The sequence below is a fragment of the Octodon degus genome, unplaced genomic scaffold (assembly GCF_000260255.1).
Source record: "Octodon degus isolate 3935 unplaced genomic scaffold, OctDeg1.0 scaffold00086, whole genome shotgun sequence".
Lineage (NCBI taxonomy): Eukaryota > Metazoa > Chordata > Mammalia > Rodentia > Octodontidae > Octodon > Octodon degus.
The window spans coordinates 1,732,963-1,757,053 of record NW_004524662.1 but is presented as its reverse complement, the minus strand read 5'-3'; the positions used below and the strand labels follow the sequence as shown (position 1 = coordinate 1,757,053).

Here is a 24,091-nt window from a genome sequence, read left to right as displayed (position 1 = left end):
AAAAAAAAAAAAAAAAAAGATAACAGTTCTTATACCTGTTGTTAGCTTATTAAGTGCTGTTCCCAATTTTTTCCAAAGACTATTTTGGATGAACATCTTCATTGCATTTGTAGTTGCTTGTATAGTTTTATCTTTCATTAATGGTTCTGCTATAGTCATAGAAATATCATTCACTGGAGTTAAATGATCAAAATAACAGATGAATGAGGTAATAGGAGAAGTGAAAATAGTTACATGTGGAAATAAGATTTCAAACAATTGAAGAAACTAATGAAAAATATAGGACTGCTGATAGTTTGGAAGAAACAACTTGGCAATAGGTAAAAAAGACAACCAAAGGGGGCCAGGGAGATGGCTCAGTGGAATAAGTGGCAAGCGGAAGGGCCTGAGTTCAATCCCTGGTTCCATAAAAAAAAAAAAAAAGAGCAAAAGGCAGAGAAAAAAGCAAATATAGTTCAAAATTGCCATGTGAATCACTGCTAGTAAATCCTCAAGTGTTTGCAAAACTGAATTTTAAAAACAGACTACAAGGGCTGGTGTGATAACTCAGCAGAATAAAGCACTTGTTTAGGCAAGCTTAGGCGAGTGCAGAGACCACGGTTCAACCCCTGGCACCACATGCTGCGATAGCCTTCTTCCCCCAGGGTGGGCTAAGCTGGCCACAAAGAAAGACAAATTAATTAATTAATAAAAACAAGAATGTGTCTGCATTTATAAAAGTATAGAAAGGTAGTCTTCACTCTTAAATTACAAGGATGAAAATGCTGAGTTTCTTCTCTGACCAAGAACAACATTGCTTAACTATTAGCCATATTAGTAGAAAGAACCATGTTATATAAAATTAAAAATAATATGTCCATACATATCAGGTATTTATTTTAATTGGGCTTTAGGTATATTTGAATCTGAAAAGAGACTCTTAAAATTAACCAAGCCAATAAGGTCTTTATCCAGTGAAATCACAATCTCATAGAGTCAGAAGTATGGATAGTAAATTGTGGCAATAGGTGGGGAGTTGTAGGATAAAAGGAGTAAATGTAAAATGCCCAGGCCTTCATCATATTATTTCATGATTTACAATTACAGTTAATGCACAGTATAAGAAAAGATAAAAGTAATGTTTTCAGGGGAAATATCTCCATCTTAGTTATATTTAATCTGGTTATATTTGAAAGTCTTCAATATTTTTTTCTGCAAGTATGCCTTGCAGAGGGTTTGAAAGTAATAATGACAAAGTGATATTGTTTATTTTATTAATAATCCACTCAATGCCATACCTGATGCTAGGGATACAAAGTTGAGTAAGACAGACTCTGACCTCATGAAAATCCAGAAGGAATGACACAGCTGTAAATAGTCACAATAAGGTGTCGTAGGTGCCGTAATAAAGATATGCTGAGAATGTTTTGACAGAACACATGAAAGGGAATCTTACCATGTCTGTGAGATTACAGAAGTCTTCCCCCAAGGAGATAGTGTTTGAGCTATATTCCACTGGGACTGGCAATTAAGGTGATCGTTTAAGAGTTTATTTGTTTGTTTGTGTTGAGATAGGCTCTTGCTTTGTTGCCCAGGCTGGTTTCCAACTCCTGGGCTTCAGGGCTTCTCCTTCCTGCCTCTTCTTCCTGAGTAAACTGGTAACTTCAGTCAGATCGATTTCTACTAAAATGAGAAACAAAACCCACGTGGCAGTGAACCAAGAGGTGAATGTAGAAATGGAGGTGTAGACATGGACTACAGACTCCAGGAAATCACTTTCCAACTCTTCTTGCCCGCTGCCTCTGAGAAGGTTTAGTATGGAATTTTATATTGCACAGCACAATTAGGTGTTAATGAATGGTAGCAAATGGATTTTCTCTTTGAGTGTTAATGGATAATTTGTATCCCACTTGTATAATAGCAGTGACATGAATCTTTCTGGCAAGTGTCTTAGGACTTGAACAACTACTTTATCATGAATTGCTTTGGCTTCTTATTCTTCTATTTCTTTTCTGCTTTTTTGATAGCTTCCCAGACTCCATTGCCAACTACATCCTTACTACAGCACAGACCTGATAGCCATACTACAACTTCCTTCTTTGAACCCTCAGTGCATGTGTTACCTTGAACAGAAATTCAAATTATATTCCTTTCCAATTTTCTCCTTTTCCAGTGGACATTATGAAACTATTTCATGCTAACACAGTTAGTATCTTCTCTAATTTTCTATCTTCTTAATATTTAGCAACAATCTCTAGGTTACAATATCCTTTGCTCTAGGACATTCTACCTCTTCATTTCCACCAGTATAGTTAACTATCAGGAAAGATTTTTTTAATCAACTTTGTGTATCAATTCTTCATTCTGGCCTTTTAGAAAATTATTATATTAATTTGCATCAAATGAATATTTATTCAATTTTTCTCCACAGTTTTGGGCACTATCTAAACTGCATAGCTTCCCACTGCAATGCTATATACTAAGATGCATTGTGAGTGTGAAGGTTTGCTCTTCATAGTGATGTTAATCTGTGGTTTTCTGCCCGTTAGGTAAAACAAACATACTGGATTAAATAGCACCAAGATCTTCAGCTCTTCTAGAATTACAATACAAACCCAGGTAATTTTTATTGACTAATCAAAGTTTATAGAAAAATGAATGCTACCATAACTGTGTCCCTAAATATATGCCAGCCCACAAAATACGGATAAGAAAGTGACTATAAGGTTTGAACTCAAGGGAATTAAAAGGACCTCAAAAAATCACCAAGATGATGAATAGAGACTTCGGTGTAGAATATAATAGGGAAATAAATTCTGCTTCTGGCTATAATTGGAGTTGCTACAGTCAGATTAATTTGCCTCCTAAGAATAACTATAAAAGCAGGACAAAATGCAAAGCTAAATCAAACAAAATATGGAAGCTCTGGAGAACAACCAGTACTGCCAAGACCTGCAGGCCAGCACCCTGGGAAAACACGGAGGTGGGTGAGTCCTGCGTCCACAACCGCACTTTCCTCTGGTCTATTTGCTGATGCCAATATCAGGGCACAGAAGCATAAGGACTGCAACAGTCTTTAGCTTGTGGTAATCTGCTATGTTGTAACTGCTTGATTTAACCTTATACTTCATTTTTTAGAAGTATAGGGTCTCAAGAAATGTAAAAAGTGAAGTATAGGGTTAAATTAAGCAGTTACAACATAAATGGGCAGATTAAGAGAAAAAAGCCTAGAGAGTAGAGACCAATATTCTATGTGCAATTTTTTCTCTGATTTCTAGGAGTCTTAAAACAAGATACAGGGAAATAAAACAATAGACAAAAATAATTACTAAGAAGGTAAAAAGCCAAAGAGAGTGTCTGCCAGTCCCATGACCCAAGGACACACAGCTGGAATGCAAGACTCACCAAAGAAGAATGACTCAGCTTTTAAAACAGATTCTACAAATGCTATGCCACCAGAGTAGGCACTAATTATAAGCAGACCAGCCTCAGCTATCTCAAAGTAATATTCCTAAACTCTATCAGAAATTGAAAAAGAAAAAAGAAAATCTAGAACTTCATCAGCTAGAATCTCTACTACATTTCAGAATCAATATTTATCATCCAACCAGAAATAATCAGCTGTGCATGCCAGGAAATAAAGTTAAATCACCAAAAATATAAGATAAAATAAAACAAAAATAGACTCACATGTGATACAGATATTGTAGTTATCAGACACAGACTTCAACAGGAATCTTAGAATTAAAAAGTATAACAACTAAAATGAAGAATTCAGCAGTTTGGGCCTGGCAAGATAGCTCAGCAGATTAAAATGCCTGCTTAGGGAGATTCAGGGACTAGGGTTCGAGCCCCCTTGTGACATGCCAGCTCAGCCCCCCAGGGCACGCTGAGACTGCGAATGAGACCGGGCATGGTGGCACACGCCTGGAATCCCAGTGCTTGGGAGGCTGTAAACAGGAGGATCACTATGAGTCTGATCTGTATGGTGAGATCCTGTACTAAACACATAAAAAAAAAAAAAAAGCTCAATAGTTTTAGTAGCTGATTAGATTTCTCAGAAAAGTAGACTCAGTAATGGAAAGAGAAGCCAGTGGAAAACATCCAATTGGAGAAGAGAAAGAGAGAGAGAAAAAAAAAAAAGGAAAATGGGTGAAATACAGTAAAAGCATGTGGTAGGTGGCATGGGGTTTATCATGTGTGTAGTTGCAGTCCTGGTGGAACAGCAAGCAGGAACAGCAAGCAGAAATGCTGAGATGACAGCCAGGAGCTGTTGGCAGATGTATTTATATTGGCAGGCTGATTGGTATCCTTCCCAGCACCTCAGGCCCAGATCTCTGGTGGTCTCAGGCTTATATGCGATAAGCAAGCAGGAAGTACAGAGGCAGAATGGCTTGTCAATTGGGGGTTGGCTCACACAATGTGCATCATAGTGACTAGCCGTTAGTAAGAGACAAAAACAACTAGAACTGAAAACAGTTACCTGGGCAACTAAGAAACTGAAGCATACTGGATGGGGAGGCAGTTTTCTCTTACACTAGGACAGAAAAATGCAGTAACGTCAATATATAAAAAGATATTTTCCATAAATAATGAAAGCTATCATGCCTCTTAATCAAGGGATTCTACAAACCTAGATAAACTACACATAGGCACACAATAGTAACACTGTTTAAAAAATAGATAAAGCTTTAAGGGCCAACCGAGTAGCTCACCAGATTAAAGGATCACTGCGCAAGCAGGTTCAGAGGCTGGGGGTTCAATCCCCAGGCCTGCCATATGGGCCCCGTCCTCTAGGCACACTGAGATGGCCATTGAGACTGGGCGTGGTGGTGCTCACCTATAATCGCAGCTCTTGGGATTCTGTAAACAGGCAGATCAGTATGAGTCCGATCTAGTCCGATCTAGCAGGGAGACCCTGAACACCCTATAGAGCCTTCCCTAAAATACAAAAAATTAAAATAAAAATAAATAAGAATGATAAAGCTTTAAAAACAAACGGAGGGGACTGGGGAGATGGCTTAGTAGAATAAGCACTTCCCTGGCAAGTGCAAGGGCCTGAGTTCAATCCCTGGTTCCGCAAAAAAAAAAAAAAAAAAAAAAAAAAAAAAAAAAAAAAAAAAAACTGGAGGCATAGCCCTACCTCCAAAAGAAAATCTCACATTTTCCTTAAAGGTGAGAAAAAAAAATGTCAGGCATGGGGATTCACACTAAAGATGAATTGTCTCATCTTTGGCAGAACACGAGAGGAAAGGTCGTAGCCATAAAGTGGGTGAGACAAAAACAAAATTAACAAAGCCTTAGCGGTGCATGTGAGACGTGGTGTTTGCCCACACTAACCCTGCGCAGAGGCCTCTCCTGGGTGCTCAGGAGAAAGTACGCGAGCAGGGCAGGATCTGAGGACAAAGCAAGAGAACCCGGAGACGTCCACCCGTGCTCCAGGCCTCTAACGAGGAGCTCAAAGCAGAAACAGCTGCAGCTAGAAACACGCATAAAATCTACCTATTCTATGGCTCTCTTCCAGGATTTGAAGCAAAGAGCATGCACCAAGTGGGTAGGGCAAGAGATGTACTCACAGCTAGGATCTGACCCAGCTCTATGTGCTACTCAGAGAGGAGTGGGAATTCTGCCATGCTGGCCCAGGCAAAGCTCTGTCAGTTAGTACTTTGAAGGAAGAAACTTAGTCCCACCTAAGATACTCATCAACACAAAGTAGAATTTGGAAAGAAGTAGGGCAGTTGTCTGTGCCATAGCCCTTACGTGGACTGGGAAGCAGAGCCTGCTCCAGGAGGAAGCTCAGGCACACAGCACTTCCCTAAGACTGTGAGGAGGAGAGCTAGCACCCATCCCGTCCCCAGCTAGGAGGCTTGCAGCTACTGTGGGGAGAGCAGCTGAAATGTGAGAAGAGACTCCTGTTCTGCTGACAAGAGGACTCCTGAAATCCCAGAGATGATCAGGGAAATAGAAAAACTCTGCATAATACTCCAGGCCTCATACTGGGAACATTATAGCAAAGCAGAGCACCGCTGGAGGGATTTCAGGTCAGCTGAGCACTGAAGAAAATCCAGTTCACCTCAAGTGCTGACTAGATTGACCCAAACCATACATTAATATCCTGAAAGAAAAGACAGTTCCTATTACAGGACATTTACTTCAGTCTCAGCCTTCTCTATACAAAATATCTAACATTTCATTTTTTAAAGAAATAGGAGAGGCATGAAAAAGATAAATGATCATATGAAAAGATAAAATAGTCAACAAAACTGGACCCAGAGATGACCAACCAGAGTTTGAAACAACCAGAGACTCCAAAGAAAAACAGAATATAAAGAAATATTAGTATCAAAACAGTAGGAATGAAATTCACAGCTGACTTCTTATAGAAACAAAATCCAGTGGGCAGGGGGATCATCTTTAAAGTTCTGCAAGTACAATAACCAAAAACCTGGAATTAGATGACTGGGGAAGTGTGGGAGAGGATTCCACCAGCAGCATTCCGTTGAATGATAACCTAAAGGAAGCTGGTTAGACAAAAAGAAAGAGATTCACAAGCAAAATCAGGCTCATATAGGAAGGAAGGAAAGGAACAGGAAGGATAAATTTGTAAGATAAAACAAAGGAGTACTGACTGTTTCCAAAATTCTAAACTGCATGAAATAAAAGGTACATTTGGTTCAAAGTAAACATATTTATTGCCATGGAAAGTCAAGTGACCACACCTGAATAAATAAAGCCTAAGACTGAGGAACACATTTATCCCAATGGTCATGTACTCCATGAACAAAGCTCAGAGTTGAGAAGCTCACTATTTCCTGAGGTGACCTACTCAGTCTGTAACCATGTCACCAATGTCTTTATTTGAGCTGTAATACGTCATTGTCTAATTTCTTTTTTCATATGTATTTAGTTCAAGGTCTCACTGCACTGATAGGACACGTAGTGATCCTCCTGTTTTCAGCCTCCCAAGCACTGGGATTACAGGTGCACACCACTACTCCTAGTCTCAATCACCATTTCAGTGCACCCCGGGGGAAGGGCCAGCACAGCATGCTGGGGATGAACCCTTGTCCCTGAGTCTGCCTAAGCAGGTGCTTTAATCCACTGAACTATCTGGCTGACCCTTGTCATCATTTAGTTTCTACCTTTTGGTTCTAATTACAACTCCTCTAATCACAAGCTAGTCTCTCTCACACATGCTTGAAATAACTATAATATCCTACAGTTGTAACAGAAATCTTTCATTCCATGGACAAACATTCTCATGGTGTAGTTTAGTTCTCATCTGTATCCAGAATGTTCTAAATTAACGTGATTTTTCTATTTCCCAAACACTTCCTCACACATGAGATGCAGTCCTGTGGTGACCAGTACAACTCCACGTGTGCTGCTATTATCTTTTCCAAGGGAAGCAAATCTTGCTATTTTTTCAGATAATTCCGAATTTTACCTCTGAGAAAACTCTACCCTCAAGAGATTAGGACTTGTCTACATTCCTTCAAATTTATTATTCAGAGTATTAATCAAAAAATGATACACAGGCAGAAACTGGCCAGAGAGAGTCTGAAGGCTATTTTATCAGATAATGGACAGCACTATGGACTAACACTGTGACCTTTCAAGTGGTAAGGAAGGAGAGGTTGGGGTGATGGAGATTATTGACAGGCGTATTAATTGATTGCAGATGTCTGCGCACTAAGAGATATCACAATGGTAACTATGACTTTTCTAGCCTGAATGACTAAGAAAAATGAAACTTTGAAGCCAGGAAGAGTGCCTTATTACTGAAAGGAATGTGATTTAATTTATATATGTTGAATATTTTTTAAATACCTTGTACACATGAATAGAAATTGTCAAAAGACACAGGTGAGTTTCCAGCTGGCTATATGTGGTGGTTCAAGCCTTGGAAACAATGGTACAAAGAAAGTGACAGTGCACTTTGGCCAAAGACCAGCAGCAGCACGTCTGAGTTGAGCAGGTTGAGTGTACTGCTCATTGCAAAGAAAGGAGACCACACAGCGCTGGGACTGTGTGGCTTGTCAGTCAGAGGGTGTTAGAGAGGTCTCATTGCAGGGATGGGGCTTGTGTTAGGTGGTTTGAGGGAGGGTTCAGAAAGTAAAACTCTACATTGGAAACTGTCAGTGTGCAAGGATAATTCTGTGAGGAGTAACTTCATGAATCTGAACCAGAAAAAGAAGACTAGAACAAAGCTGAAACTGCAAAGAAGTAACTTTACTCCTTTTGGTGGAGGTGGGAAAATGTTTGCTATTTTTGTGTTCTGCAGTTACCTTGTTTTTAGCCATGCTTAGCCAAAATTATGAAGTAATGCTTGTTCTGTCTCACCTCTTTGTGGGTACACAGTGGCTTCCTCCAAGCTGGTGTTCAGGAAAATTGCTTGGTGGCTACGCTTGCCTTCAGAAAGGGGCAGGGCTCCTTTCCCTCCCAGATGTAATGGAGAATATATTAGTATAGAAATAGAAATGAGTTGGAATGGAAGGCAACTGAAGGAATGGATGGCAGGGAAAATCACTTGCTTTTCTTCTTTTTCTGTGAAGTTAGAAACAAACTCATCTTCTACCAAGGTTTAGGAGAAAGGAAAAAAAAAAAAAAGAGCCTGGAGAAGTTTTAAATCACCTAAAAAGTGTTAGCCAAAGTCACTGTGATCTATTAGATTGCCAATTCTATTAAAGAACAAAATGCAACTTTTGCTATACATCACAAATTCATGAATTTACAGGATATTTGAGAGTTCTTTAAATCTATTTTTTTAGTTATGTGGTGTCATTTTTTATATGAATGGAGCAGTTTTCTTGGAATACTCATGTTCAGTTAAATATTACTTAATACAAATAATTTGTGACTTTTATTTTGACTTTTGGCCTGCATCTTCCAAAGTGGGGGAGAACCTTGCTGCTTTCAGAAGCTTAAGCAGAACATTACCCACGGACAACAGTCTTGCTGAAGGTGGAATATCATAGTATCCACAGCCAAGAAAAGTAACGCTCCTGTTCACTGTTGTGCCAACAGGCTCCATGCTCCTGCCTCCACGCTCTGTTTACGTGTATCTAAACAGCGAGATGCCCTGCTCCTTGCTGGTATTAGGTGTGATTGAAAGATAACTCACTTAGCAGCGGCCACGGCAGTCGCAGCTTCTGTGCATGCTCTCGCCCACGCTCTTGTGAGCATCAAAAGGAGATGAAGCCTGATTAACCATTTTGAAATCTATCGGATGAGGAGAAGTCCTTACAAAACAACTTTTATACGCTTTAATTAAAAACGTGTTCCGGCAGCTCAGAGCTGAATGGGCTTCAGGGGGAGCAGGGCCGAGCCCGTTGCTATGACGACACCAAATCTTTTCACGCCTGGCTCTTCCTCAGAACACTCTGTCTAGCTCTCCCCAGCTAATTTGCTTCGGCCCCATCTCTCACTCCTTCATTCTCCTGGTCTTTGCCTCTATACGTGGCCCAACACCTTCTGCTATGAGGCATCTCGCGTTACCTGATCCCTCGCCCTTTATCCCTTACATTTCTCAGACAATCTGTTTTCCTTTTCTCTGGAAGTTACCATGTTGCATTTGAAATACTTTCTTTTTGTCTAAGCACATTTTTCACTGTGTATTACTCCGTGTGATAAATACAATTTTAAAGGTCTTGTGTGTAGCAGGAAAAATCTCACTATGGTCTGCAGTTTTCCTATTTCAAACTGAATGCTGGTTACATTTCTTTTGTTGGTGCTGAAAATTAGTAAACTAGAAAAAGCTCTGTGTTACTCTGTTAAAGTGAATTTGTTCTTATTCTTAAAATTGCATGTTATTCCCCAAACAGCATCATCTGGTAACAACTCTAAATCAACATATGATTTTAAATATATGTTCCATACAAATCATAAAAAAATCAAAACTTTATTAAAACCTCCTTGACCATTTAAAAATGTTCTCATTATATAGAAAATTAAATAAAACACAACACTATCAACTATTATATGAATCAAGAATTAAGTAGAGGGGCTGGAGATACAGCTCAGTTGTGCACTGCTTGTCTGGTAAGTACAAGGTCCCAAGTTCAATTCCTGGCACAAAAACCAAAAACTAAACAAAAAGAATTAAGTAGAACTTGAGACCCTCCCAGAGCTCAATAGCCAGCTGGGGGGCAATAGTATCTTTGAGGTTTTGTACTTGGTGAATTTTTATAGGCTATAATATTATTACCTCCTTAACCTTACTCTTTGAATCACTGGGGCCCTTACAACCTTTCATGTTGATTACAATTCCAATTTTCCCCTTCCCATTTTCTCCCTTATGAGCCAGGTGAATGGAATGCAGTGAGGATCCTTTCTTGCTTCCTCTCCCTCTTAACTCACAATCCATAACTATGGTTCCAATGTGAATTATTTACCAATGAAATAAGGATTTCCTTTCCAAGTGCCTGCTTCATAGAAATGTTGTAACTCAAGGGATAAGTGTAGCCTGTGGTGTCAACTCAGCTGGCAAGATATTTTACACCAGAAACACAGAGCTTCCCAATGATGTGGCTAAACTCCAGAAGTAGGAGGACTTCAATTCTTGACATTTAGGTCTGTCCTGTACCTGGCTTGGGGATATTCTGAGGAGATCAACCTTGTAAATGAGTGAACTAGAAGACATAATAGATCTTTTGGGTCACCATTCTCTATGAACCTGTACGTCAGTGAATCTCAAGGTTGAAGTGTGCTTCAGTTCTACCTAGGTGAACACTGTATTCTCACTCCTCACGAAGTGTTCTACATCTTCCTTCACAATTCTGTTCCAAAGCCAAAAACATCAACATAAAAACCATAGCCCCTTTTGTTAAGTAATTCATCCAATCCTATCCCACAGTGGCCTGCTCAAGTGAAGTCACGTGATCCAGTCTGTGTGTTCTGACACTAGATGAAATGTTTATGTGATAAACCACAGCACTGTCCTGTGGCTTCTGTGGTTTTGGGAATATATGTCAGCATCATATTAAACCTCTTTTGGTTTTTTGATTTGTTCTTTTCCAGGAACTGGCTCTTATACTACATCCAGAGTACAGTTATTCTGAAATACCCAAAATATCATGAAAAGCGATTTCCACATAGCTATACTACATATAACTTATTCCAATTGTACGTATTATGTTGAACTCTTCTTTGAATTGTTAATATGCAAAATTGAAATCACTACCATCTTTACCTGGTATAAGTGTCTTTCTCTTTCCATCAGTCTGAGCTTTGATCATGAATATGCAAAGGAGGCACAGCAGTCCTTGAGGTGTGGAATTTGTGTGTGACAATTCAAGGCAAAGATTAAACTGCCACTTGATGGTGCAAAAGACATTTTATTAAAAGTAATTGAAGTAAGTCACTACACTCTGTGCAAAGCAGTCACCAAGATGAAAATAGCTTTTTTATAAGTTAAGAAAAAGTAGTGTAAAGATTCAGAGAAGTCACTTATTTTTAATAACTTGTAGTCTGGAGTTTAAAACTCAACTGAAGAATACAATTTTCCACAGACTTGTATATCAGACTTCCAAAATATCTGCAAGGTAAACATTTTACATTTTCCAGAGGTAAATGAAAATCATGAAGAGTTCACAAAAGTAAATACATGTGTTAGTGTAAACTATATCCAGGATACTGTTCTACCAGACGGAAAGAAAGAGAAGAAAAAGGGAGGAAGAGTTGAAGGCTAATTCTATGATCTAACTTTCCACAGTTGGAATCACTTCTCCCCCTCCCAGCACTTACGAAGGCTGTTGTCAGAATTCCATGAGGTAAATTTGTTAAGGTCACTTTACTTTATGAGGAAAGGGATAAAATAATGAAATCACTGCATCTCTTCATGAGAGTAATAGCTAACCAAAAATGTTAACTCTGAAGCACTTTTCTAGATTTCTCCCAGTTTATTGCTCCCTTGATGCAGGAACTATCTTGCAGATAAAAAGGTCTAATGAATGTCCCTCAATATCAGCATATCTGTGTTTCTGTGAAGATGGATGCATAAATGCATAAGTCCAGAAGTTTCTCCTATAACACGTACTGGTTCTCATTCTTTTAGAGAAAGGTGAAGCATCAGTTGCTGGCAGGTTGGCATCATCATGCTAATTGGAGAGGCGTGAACAATCTACCCTTGCTACCTCAGGGTATTTGCCTTCTTTACTCTTGTGAAGAAAGAAAAGTACTTTAGATTCTGGGTTTTTTTAAATTATTCTTTATATGACTGAAATAAAATTGCAGCACATACTTTCCCCAGCAATGGTGGGGAAAGTAGAATTGTGCAAGAAACATATTCAGTGTTGACCTGGACTGGTATTTTAGATGTCTGTCTGTCTGTCTGTCTGTCTATGATCAAATTGCATCTGTTTTCTGTCACTGTCTCTATGTCTGTCTCTCTGTCTGTCTGTCACTGTTTCTCTCTCTCTCTCTCTCTCTCTCTCTCTCTCTCTGTCTCTCTCTCTCTCTCTCTGTCTCTCTCTCTCTTTCTCATTAGCTCTCTCGCTTGCAGAGAGAGAGAGAGAGAGAGAGAGAGAGAGAGAGAGAGAGAGAGAGAGAGAGAAAGGTCAAGGCGCCTGACTCTTGATAATGCCTGCTGTAGTGTTTTCATTTCCGTGCACTGTAAAGAGCAGAGAAGCAGGGCTGAAGGTGGCTGGTAGGGCGGAATGGCAGCGGAACCCGGAGGAAGCCCTTCAATCAGGTCACGGTCCTGGGCAGTGTCCCAGGGCTGGAGGAGGAGGCGGATCACGCCCAGAACCCCGACGTCTGCAGCCAGATGCGGGACAGGGTGTCTGGCCAGTCGGCCCAAGCTCCTGAGTCGCGTTTTGGAGAAAATTGGCGTGAAAGCCCATGGGAAGAGCCTTGCCAGAGGGGCCCGGGTTTATCGGAGGAGCTAGGTTGGCAGTAAAGTTGGCCTCGAGCCGCCGCGGCCGGCAAGTGGAGAGCCCGACGCGTTCACCCGGGCGCGGGCAGCCCTTGTGCCCAGCTTGCCTGGGACGCCCCGAAGCTGGAAGCTGGGAAAGGGGAAAGTAAACACCCAGCCCGCGGGGCCGCCCTTGGGGGTGGTTGCGACTTTAGAAACGGAAAAGAAATCAAACCACCCCCTCCGCGGGTGGCACGCGGGAGCCCAGGGGCGCAGTTCCAGGGTCTTCCTTGGTGCGCGTACCCGAGAGCGCGTCTCGCCCGCCCACCCCGCCTGGCCGGGCCCCTCCGGCTGGATAGAGCCCTGCTTTGCTCTTTTCGTTGGCCAAGCACAATTGTGTTATTGGAGATAATGAATTCAATCCCCATCAAAGGGCATTAGGCTGGCCCGGGCCCTGGAGTTGCTGATGCTTTTTTTTTTTTTTTTTTTTTACTAGAAATGAAAGGCGGGGGTGGGGGGAACTCTGGGGGAGTCTTTCCCCTGATCGCCGCTTTTGAAGTGAAGGGGCCCGGGCATTGTTGTTCACCTCGCGGCCCATACGGCTGAAGAAAGCCCGGGCTTTTGATGCGCTGAGAACAGCCTGGGCCCTGAGCACCAAGTCGGGCCGCGGACTGCGGGCAGCATATGTCCCGGGCGCCCGGACACAGTCTGGCGGGGAGGGGCTCGCCCCGGGAGAGGACCCAGGCCGGCGCTCGGTGCCGGGGACCTCGGGCCTCGAGCTGCATCCACGGCTCCTCCATCCCACTTGGAGAAGTAGCGCAGGGCTCCATCAGTGCTTGATGGGTTAAGGTCTCAGACCAGGAACCACACCGCCCTGTTGGGGTGAGGATGGGCAAAACAGGAGTCCTGGTAAGGGCAACAGGCCGAGATGCTTGGAAGGCTTTCTTTTCATCCACTGGGACCCAACACTGAGGCTGTTTGGCTTAGGTAGAGCTCGGGAATCCATCAAGGCGCACGCTGCACGAAGGACCTCTGTGGACCTGGGACTCGGGACCCCACGCTGCACACGGGCGGGGAGGGCGTGGGAGGCGACCACCGCGGCAGGCGTAGCAGCTATGTCAATTTGTGCAGCGCTCGGAGCAGCTGGCCTCTGAGCCTACGACAGCGCTTTAGTCTTGGCTCACCGTTTGGGAAACTTGTGCAGGCAATTAAGTCTACTTCCAAGGCCCCAGCGTGAACTTTTCTCAACTTTTCTTGCCCCTGTACTCTCTGCCCTGGGCTGCCTCCGAGTTCTGTGGCCCAAGGGTCAGCAGTCAGCACAGTTCTCTTCACTTCCCTCTCTGCATCTGCAACGCCCTCCTCTCTCTCGGAAGGACCCGGGTTATCTGCCCCATTAATATATTAGCCGGGCATAACACAAAGGGAGCGCGTGTCTGCCGAAGGCGGTGTGACGCCAAGGAAGGGAGAGGAAACCCTGACCGTTCCCTGCACTCCCACACAGGCCACTGCGGACTGAGCTGCTGCTCTGGCCTCTGCCGAAGAGAAGAAAGGCGTTGGAGGACCCAGCAGGAGATCCAGCTCCTCAACGAGCAGCAGCTACGGGGTGGGGCGTTTATAGCAGGGCAGCGGGGTTGAAGCCCAAGTCTCCTAGGTCTGACCTAGAGCCGGGTAATGCTCCAAAATTCCCCAGTCGCCCGAACCAAGCAAGGAAAGCCCGCTCCCCAGGAGAACAGCAGGAGGTGGGCATCTACTTCCTCCCTTGAGCATCGCGGGCCCTAAAAATTAAACATTTAACGAAAACAAACCGCCGCAAAGCCCCTTACAGTCTCTGCTCATTAATTGTGTGTGTGTGTGTGTGTGTGTGTGTGTGTGTGTGTGTGTGTTAAAATAACAATTCCTTGGGGTAAGAAAACGGGGGCGGGGTGGGGAGCTGACCCGAAAACATGAGTAGACAAGCAAAGGAGTAAGATTTCATAGGAGAGGGAGCGAAGAAACTAGGAAGATTTCCACTTTAATTCATTGTTCCCTACTTCCAGCCAATGCTTGGCGGGAATTTCCAGGTTGTTTTTCTAAGTCGGGGGTGGGGGGTGTGGAAAAGCCCCTAAAGTGTAATCGTCAAAAAGAGCGAGGGAAGTAGAAAGACAACCTCACACTTGTCGCCGGCCTCAGAGGCCAGGTTCTGAACTCGATTTCACCAGGGACTTGTCCAGTGTCCCACCTGGATTCTAAGTCTGTGAGCACCATTCCACTAAGCCCCTTCCTGCCCAGATGTTGAGGGACTCACTGCATCCTGTACCCTTTGTTAAGTAGAATATAGAGATCCCATGACTGTCAGCAGGTAGTGACTACAAGTCTGGGAAGGGTCACTTTAGGGAGAAGGGAAGGTCCCTTTCACCAGGCTTTTGCTGTCCCTTTGGTGCAGTCAGCTGTCCTAATTGCAGGCATGAGGAAGTTAGCCAGCAAAAGAACGCCATCTAGAACATGGATTTTAAGAAAGTGTTTGTCATAGGAACATGCATGGATTTCACATGTTAAAATAGAATTATGTGGGTATTCTCTAGCCCAGCAATTGTCACTAGAACGAGGGCTAGAGAAAAGGGGGGAGGGGAGGGGAGATCCAAGAACCAGCTGGGCAAAGTTCAGTGAACCAAGCTGGGCTGTAAACTAAAACCAGAAACACCAATGGGACAACTAAGACGCAAACACAACTTTTAGGGAAAAAAGAAATGCTCAGATTCAGAGCAATCTGTTGTTAAATGTTCCTTGGATACATGAAATAGCATCATAAGTGAAAAATAAAATTTGCACGTGGCTACTTTAAAAAACTTTCTATTTACCCAAGTACATTCTATTTCTAAAAATGAAGGTTACCACATCTCCCATGTTGTTTCAGTTTCTTACACTCTTCTCTTCCTATCTATTGATGCTAACTTTTCTTTCAATTTAGGGCATTTTTATTTTTTAAATTCTACATGATTTGATTACCTATTTAGCTCAAGATCGCTTAAAAACTGATCCCCTTTGCACATAATTATCCCGGAGTAATTAGACATTCTCTTGCACTGCATTTGGTTGCAGAACACACCTTGCCACAACTGAAGTAAGCAACTAACATTTAATTCTTGAAGACAGAATGTTATTTTACAAATTTATTAAGTATCAAATAATTTAAGCAATTTTTTCATTAAGATTTTATTTCTCATGACATATAGAGGTATCGCATTAAAATACATTATAGCTAAATGTTCTACAATATTACTGCTAAATCAACAGAAAACCAATTGATTTGAGGAAAGGTTAATTAATTTGGGCTCCAGGTCTCCTACTTTCGTCTGCATTGAAAGGAATTTGTATTGATTGCGGCAGTTTTTGCCAAGAAATTTAATAAGCATTTTCATGAAACTGAGATCAATTTTTGAAATGCCAAAACAACAAGGTTTTAGAATTTTATCACTCCAGGCATCTTTTCCTGAGATGGTTAAATCAACTCTGTTAAGACTTTTGAGAAAAACGTTTTACACTTTCAACGAAATCACGTATGCAGTCTTTTGAAAATGAACACAAAAGTTAAGAACTTTAATAGGATTTTGTTTTCACTTCCTAATAATTCTCGCCAGTTTATTCTGCTGTGTGGTGGACTCACCAAGGGACAGGGGAAATTAAATTTTATCTTTGCTTTCAATACTCCATCAGCCTTGTTGTAGAACAGGGACGGGACTCAGATCTGCTCGTGTACACTTCTCAACTGCTTAGTTTCTGGTGAATCAAACTGGTGAGTTATTTCTCTCTCTCTCTCTCTCTCTCTCTCTCTCTCTCTCTCTCTCCCTTGTTTTTTTTTCTTTTCAAACTATATAAAAAATGTCTCAGACCTGCGCTCTTCATGTAAGGTGAAAGTAACAATTGAAATTCTCCCCAATACTGTATTCACTCCCAAAACCTGTGAACCCCTGTTCCGCAAGTGTTTGCCCAGCGGCGTAGCCTGCGGAGCCACGGCCACCGGAGCTTTCGGCTCCTGTCGAGGGAGGGTTTTCTCCGCTCGTTCCTCCTCCCCTCCCCCACCACGGGCGAAATTCCCGAAAGGAGGGGGCCGGGAGCACCCCTTTCCCGCCCCTGCCTGCGGGCGCATACGAGGTGCTGATATTTGGGGACTGTGAGTCCTGTATGGGAGGGGCGGGCTGGGGTCGCGCTCGGGAGGGTCCCTGTCCCCTCTCCGAGCCACAGATGTTTTCCTCCTGGCCCAGGAGCGCGGCGTCCCGGCTGCGGGCGCCCCGGCATTTGTGTGTCGCGGCTTCCGAGGAAGGGATTACGCAGCGGGAGCGGCTGGGGACGCAGGCCGCGGGGGCCGCAGGACGGTAACAAGGCGCCCAGCCTTCTTTGTTGACTTTTAGGTCTGCGGCTCAACAGAAGATTTATTCGCTAGGAGGAGAAAATGCCCAAACAATGAAGAACTAACTGCTCTTGTCACCTCGAGACGCTGGCGGCTCTGTTCTCTCCCTTCTCCTCCCGGCAACCAGCTGCCCTGGGCTCCTATACGACCGCGTGGGGACGCGCGGGTCGCCGTGCGCAGCGCCCAGGGGTGCAGAGTGAGCGGTCGGAGAGGCTCAGGAGAAGCTCCCCGGGCAGGGAGGATTCCACAGTGGCCTCGGCCCTGAACCTGGGGCACCTAGCCCACCTCACCTGCAAACCTAGAAAAAAAACAAAAACAAAAAAACCCCTCCTCCAACTAAAAGAGCAAGAGACGAGGCCGATTTAAGCCGGTGCGTGGAGGCAGCGCACTGGCACCTTGCTAATGTGGCCACGAGGAGGGCGGCTCTGCGGACGCAGTGGCAAAGCCAACGCTGCTCAGCTCGCGGGTCGGGGGCAAGGCCCAGGCCCAGGTCCAAGCTCATGCATTTATATTGCATTTGGAATTCGAATTGGCCGACGTTTACCCGCTATGGAACTGTGAGATACTGCAGAGATTGGAAGCTTTTTCCTCTCGGGATTTTTAACGACTTTATGAGGCCTCCAAATTAAGTTTTAAAATGACGCTACCAGTCATTTCGCTTTCCTCTTCCTTTCCGTAGCAGAAGGGAGTGGAGATTTCTAGATTTTTCTCAAGTGCAACAGGGCACTCCTCTCATCTGGGGAGGCAATTACGTGATAATTAAGCGATTCACACAGCTTCTTTTATCTTGTCGCTGTGTGGAGAGGCGCGATCAAAGTGAAGGCTGTCCAAGTTCAAGCCCTGGCCAGGATGGAGTTCATACGCAGGGCTCAGGCAGCAGCGCAGCCTGTGCTAGGGCTGGTGTTGTTATTGTTGATGTCAATCCGAACAAGACTTACAAAGAAATAGGTGGACTGGAAAGTGAGCCTGCTATCAAAGGAGATTAATGATTTTGTGATCCCATGCAACTATGGGGGGAGTGAAGTTGTGTTTGAAAGCTTCTTAGAAGGCAAACAAATCTTCAGCGTTAAGTTTGTAGAACAATTTTTTAGAAACAATATTTTTTTAAATACCATCACAAAAAGCAGCTAGCCTGAAATGTCCTGGGGGCACATGGCTTCTCTATAGACCTGAATTAACTCCCCTCTCTCCCTCCAAAGCTACCTCGGGGGCTGAGTTTCATTTCTCTTTTCACAAGAGGAGAGTGTTCAGGAGTCTTTGTGGTAGACAACTTAATTTTATCAGCCACAGCTGATATTTTATTCCCTTGAATGCCTCTCAGATAAGGAAGATCAGCATTTCTGGAGAGGAGATAATATTTGGTTTCATCGTGGAAAAACTCAAGGGAATCATAGCTTAAGGCCATAACTAAAATGAAATAAACAGTACACAGAATAAGGAATGTTTTAAATTCTTAGTTCTTGGAATATTAAGTCAATTTATCTCTCCACCTTGAGTGTTTTTCACTGCTTTTTATTAACTACATGTTCATTGAAATCATAGACAAAGCAGTTTTGTTTTAGACTTTTCTGTTTGTCATTTATATCAAGTTCCATAATTAATGAAATATTAAATTCAGAAGATCCATTTTGGATTTTATAATTAAGTGAAGGAAAATGACAGGAATCCTTTTGTTAACATTTGATTTATTTAAAGTTCTTAACTGCAGATGATCAAGAACATATTTCACGGCTTAAAATCTTGTATTATTTTTGTTATCTAAATCAAAATATTTTAATTACAATCACATTGGTAAAAATTAACATTTTCAATTTGTAATATTAACCATCATTAAAGCAATTTTAGCTGTAAAAGAATAAACCATGCAATAAATTAACATTGAGAAGGCAAAAAGGAATAATAATGAAACCCGTCTGTCTATGCTAACACCATGAGAAAAGTGCATCAACACTGGATGAAACAAGCACACCATGGCAATAATTAAAATGGCCACGATCAATAGGTTCTGGGAATCTTGGACCAAACTTTGAGAAAGAACTCTCAGTAACATCTCTCTGCCCCAACTACGTGATATTCCTTTTTTTTTTTTTTTTTGTCTGGGGGAAAAAATCCTTTAAATGGTATACATGCACAAAAACTACTTAAAGTGACCTCAGAATGGCATGACCATGGCAGGCTTCAAAGCAAGGAGCAGAGTTCTTGAGGAGAGCAATTCCTGGGAAGAGAGTCCTGGGGCCATAAATGGACAGGAAGGACAGGAGGAGGGTGCTTGTAACTTCTTGGTCAGGCAACTCTTGAAATGAACCATGTGCATTACCTATCTATTACTTCTACCATTATGTAAATACATGGAGGATGTCTACATATCTGAGCATGATTAAGTCCATATACAATATATGTGTGTTTCATTTGGAAACATCTGCTGAGTGTATTGGAAATGTAAGCTGAGAAACAAATGGTCTCATGTGTGTGATCTATTTATGTCTTGCTGCACAACCTGTCTTCTGATACTTTGAAGAGCCTCCAGTGTCTACTTGTGTCTTCTCTGTCTCAATTCTTATGGTTAAGAGTATTGCCACTGACCTGTAAACTCATGTAGTGGGGTCAGGGGAGGAGGGAAAAAAGCACAAATATTTTACAAACTTGATTTTCTTTCTTCCTTTCTTCTTTCCTTCCTTCCCTCCTTTCCTTCCTTCCTTCCTTCCTTCCTTCCTTCCTTCCTTCCTTCCTTCCTTCCTTCCTTTTTTCTCTTTTAAATAAACCCTGTGCAGAACAGAATGGATCTTCAGAGGAAAGAAGGACAAGAGGGAAGGGGGATGTGGAAGAAGATTACATACACACACACACACACACACACACACACACACACACACAGACACTTGTGGATTATTAAACTTTGCAGGAAAAATTGGTGCAGGATTGGTTGTCTTTGTAATAATATACACAGAGAGTATTGAATACAATAATAAAAGTAACAGTCTTTTGCACTAGGGAAAATTTGTGCATGAAAAAAAGTTGGGATTTTACTATGCTGTTGTTGGTTTGGTATGGGTGGTTTCCTTTGCTGATTTTTTTTTCCTCTCCCCCTCCCCCCCCTCTTTCCTGCTACCAGCATGGTCATGAAGACAAACCTTCAGTTCCAGGAGCTAGGAAGTGTTTAGGACTGGTCTGGAATACACACCTTGGTAGTAGGCCGGCTCCAGGGCTGAGGGCTCGATGGGGTTCCTGGTGGCCACAGAGGCACTGCCGAGAGGCAAGCTGGCGGGCAAGGTGGCACCGTAGGGCGAGTACTGCAAGGCCTGCTCATAAGCCTTGAAGTCCAGCTTGTGCTGCTGCTCTGAGGAGGACATGAGGTTGTTGATGGAGAAGGGGTGGTTGAAGGAGTAGTGCGGGTCCCCTTTCAGGTGCATCTGGGACTCGTGAGGTGCGAGACCATGCGCCGGGTGAGAAGGGGGCACAGACGCCAGCGCCCCGGGCCCAGAGCTTATGGGGGGCGCAGTGGAGGAGGCTGGAGTCTTTAACTCCGAGGCGCCCCCTGTCGCCGTCGCCCCGCTGTGGTCCAGAGTCTGGGGGCTGGCGGCGGGCCCGGGCCCCGGGGCCGGCGCGCCCTCTAGCTGGCTCGCCTTGGTGTGCACAGCCCGATGGAGGGGTGACTCGGTGCTGGGATTTCCAGTGCCCGCGGGGTCCTTACGGCCTTCAGGGCCGCCCTTGGAACCGCCCCCGCCCCCGCTCCCGCCACCGGCCCCGGGCTGCTTCTCGCACTTGAAGCGCTTCTGACGGCGCAGGTAGCAGCCATTCTCGAACATGTTGCCTGAATCCGGGTGTAGCGTCCAGTAAGAGCCCTTGCCTGGCTTGTCGGGGGAGCGCGCCACCTTGACGAAGCAATCGTTGAAGGACAGCGAGTGGCGGATGGAATTCTGCCAGCGCTGCTGGTTCTGCCGGTAATAGGGGAAGAGGTCCATGATCCACTGGTAGATCTCGCTTAGGGTCAACATCTTGCTGGGCGCCTGCTGGATGGCCATGGTGATGAGCGAGATGTAGGAGTAGGGCGGCTTGGCGTGCGGGTAGCTGCGCTTGAAAGTCTTGGCATCGCCCCCGCCGGCCGCCCGGCTGCGGCCCAGGTTGGACGGCGCGTACGCCATGGGGCTCATGCAGGGGTTCATGGCCGCGTAGGGGCCCAGGCCGTTCATGGAGGCCGCGGGCTGCGCGCCCATAGCGCCCATGCCGCCCGGGCTCAGCGCCGTCCCCATGGCCGTCACGCCCGCCGCCGTCATGCTGTTCATGGCTCCCGCAGAGCCTCCGGGCATGCCGGCCACCGCTCCCGGACTCAGGCCGGCCCCCAGGCCCGGGTTGGCATAGGACATGTTGAAGGAGGCCGGCGTCATGTTGCCGCTCGTAGTCATGGTGTTCATGGTCATGTAGGTGTTCATAGAGTTCATGGAACCCAGGCTCGAGTTCATGTTGCTGACCGGGACGGAGGAGTAGGCCTGGAGCAGGACACCGAAGGGAGAGGCCCCAAAGGGCGGGGTTAGCGGTGGGCACAGGAGGATGGCGGCCAGGGCAACCCCGACTGGCATAGAGTGTTTCCAAAAAGCAAGGGTCACTCTGTTTCCCCCATCCCCAGCCTCCCAGGACAAGCTGTTGGGCACCCTTCCCAGCTAGAGCAAAGATGTCTTGCAAAACAGGGGGAGAAACCTAGCGCTGCAGGTTTGAAAGAGAAGCGCTCCCAGAAAACAAGTCCGGAGAGGACTTGTAATCGCCTTACACGCCAGCTCAGGCCGACTCTCAGGGCTCCTTTGTGACCTCTCTCCTTGCCAGGCAGTATCCCAAGTCTCCACCCAGAACAGCCTAGGCTAAGCGCCCTCTGGGACAAATCTTGGTTAAAACTCCAAAAACAGAATTAACCTCTGACTCTTGGCTGGTTCACCCTAAAGAGCCAGTGGGCTCCTCTGAGCAACGGGGTGCCAGCTCTGTGCCCACCTGGCCCGAGGCAGGTGGGCCCCCTGGATGCAGGAAACTCTCATTTGACAGAGCAAAATTCATCCGTGGCCCCTTGCCCCTACCCTGGCCCCTCAGCATTCATTTCTCAACAATTGGCTTTATTGTCTCAGGAGTTTTTACTAAACGATGACTTTTCGGCCTACATTATATTTAGGAGTGCTTTCCACCAGCTAGTAGCAACGGGACTATTAAAAAGGAAATGAACTCAGAAGTTAACATGTTTTGGAAAAGAATTAAAAACAGATTAACAAAAAGGACTTGGAGGGGTGTGTAAAAGTGTCACTGCACTAAATAAAATTTAACAGGACTTTACATGTACAGCTCTGCAAAACCATTCAAACATCTCCATTGATTTTATTACCTATATTCAGTTTCCTAATGTTTGAAAATTTAGGTGACACAACTTGCCGCAATGCTTTATTTTCCCTCCTGTGCTGATCATGCTGCCGCTAAGCATTTCAAAGCTTGGCCTCTTGACTACCTTGAGTAGCTTTGAATAATTCACATTTTCAAAATCAAACTCGACTTTCTCTTAATGCTATTCTACTTCCTAATTCGAAGTTTTAAATGAGGAAGAAACATTTTTCGATAGGGGTCTTCACTGCTGAGTGGAGAAGACTGCATCAGAATCAGACCCCTGGAAGAATTGTGAGCTCCTTTTAAAATTCATCAGCAAGTGAAAACCTTTATGGATAGCAACTTGGCAATGCATTACGCATTTTAAAAATACGGAGCCCAGAAATATTAAAAACTACTTTTCTGATAAGAACAATGATGCCTCTAAATTTGTGATTACCAGCAAATTTCATTTTTAAAAATAAGACTGAACACCCTGTAATCTGCGTGTGTAAACTCAGATGAACTTGAGTATATAAATCTAAATAAATGAATTGGCATGAAAACATTTCCTGGTTCTGGGCGGTTTTTTTTTTTTTTTTTTTTCCTATTCGCTGCCTTCACGCAGTGAAGTTTATTTTACTCTGGAGTTTTCTCCGAAAAATTATCTAAAGCCATTTCAGTAAATGTTTTCAATAACGGTAACTAAACGTCTATGGGGGTAATTTTCAGCTGTTTCCAGGAAAAAATGGTGGTGGTCTTGTCCAGACCTGGTTTTCCTCGCAATCCTTTTGTGCACATTGTAAAATAAGCCCCGTGAACGTGCCACTGAGGGGACAATGAAGAGAAACAGGTTCTTGCACCCGAGTCTGGAAAAAAGATTCTGCTCCCGCCAGCGCCACCCAGCGGCTCTCGAGCGGAAGGCTCACGCTTCTCCCCAAACAGGGCTTTTGAAGAACAAGTTTTATAAATTTTAGGAATCCCTTCATTATCGAGAGGCTTAATTTGGCGGCTGAGTGCTTTTATCAGAGGCTGCCTGCGAATTAAATAGCGGGGCTGAGAGGCCGTCCGGCTGGCGAGCTCCGCTCTCTCAGAGTTGCTTCCAACTCGTGCCACCGCCCGGCGCCCGCCAACCTCGATCCCGGGCCGGCTGCGCTGGGCTCCGGCTCCGCCGGGCAGAAGCAAGTCCTGAGCGCGCGCCGTGCAGATCCCAGAGTTTCCGGAACTCTCTGCCTTGCGAGCGGCCCAAGCGGTCGCCGGGCGGGCTGGCGGCGAGCGAAGCAACGAAGCGGCGCCCCCAGCCCGCGGGTGCCCCCGGCCCGCGCCCACCTCGCCCTCCCGCCACCCGACGCGGGTCCCGCCCCTCACCTCCTGCGCGTCCGCGTAGTAGCTGTTCCAGTCGCCGCTCTCGTGCCCTTCCATCTTCACAGCCCCTAACATCCTGGAGCCACCTTGCCCTCTGCGACCATCCAGCCCCGGGCGGGCGCCGGGCGGCCGCGGGGCGCGGGACAGGGGGAGGGGAGCGGGCGCCGCGG

General features: G+C 44.6%; 2 protein-coding genes across 2 annotated transcripts in view; one reads left to right on the top strand and one right to left on the bottom strand.

The window, feature by feature from the left end:
* The window catches only part of Mipol1 (mirror-image polydactyly 1), a 349,459-nt gene extending 338,404 nt beyond the window's left edge, over positions 1–11,055 (top strand). Inside the window, exon 14 of the transcript XR_002822316.1 lies at positions 10,999–11,055. The gene's annotated coding sequence lies outside the window, so the exon portion shown is untranslated. The remainder of the gene's footprint in view (positions 1–10,998) is intronic.
* An 8,866-nt stretch (positions 11,056–19,921) lies between these two features.
* On the bottom strand, positions 19,922–24,085 carry Foxa1 (forkhead box A1). Its single transcript, XM_004637067.2, has 2 exons — positions 23,925–24,085; positions 19,922–21,706 (listed from the first exon to the last, which is right to left on the bottom strand). Exons 1-2 carry the CDS (start codon positions 23,994–23,996, stop codon positions 20,366–20,368), a joined length of 1,413 nt encoding a protein of 470 aa, XP_004637124.1. The 5' UTR covers positions 23,997–24,085; the 3' UTR covers positions 19,922–20,365.
* Between the last annotated feature and the right edge of the window lie 6 nt (positions 24,086–24,091).

Excerpts from the sequence above, each read along its gene's own strand:
- Foxa1 (XM_004637067.2), bottom strand. The coding sequence starts at position 23,996 with ATGTTAGGGGCTGTGAAGATGGAAGGGCACGAGAGCGGCGACTGGAAC. Across the intron at positions 21,707-23,924 it reads ACTACGCGGACGCGCAGGAG|GCCTACTCCTCCGTCCCGGT; the intron begins GTGAGGGGCGGG and ends GTCCTGCTCCAG.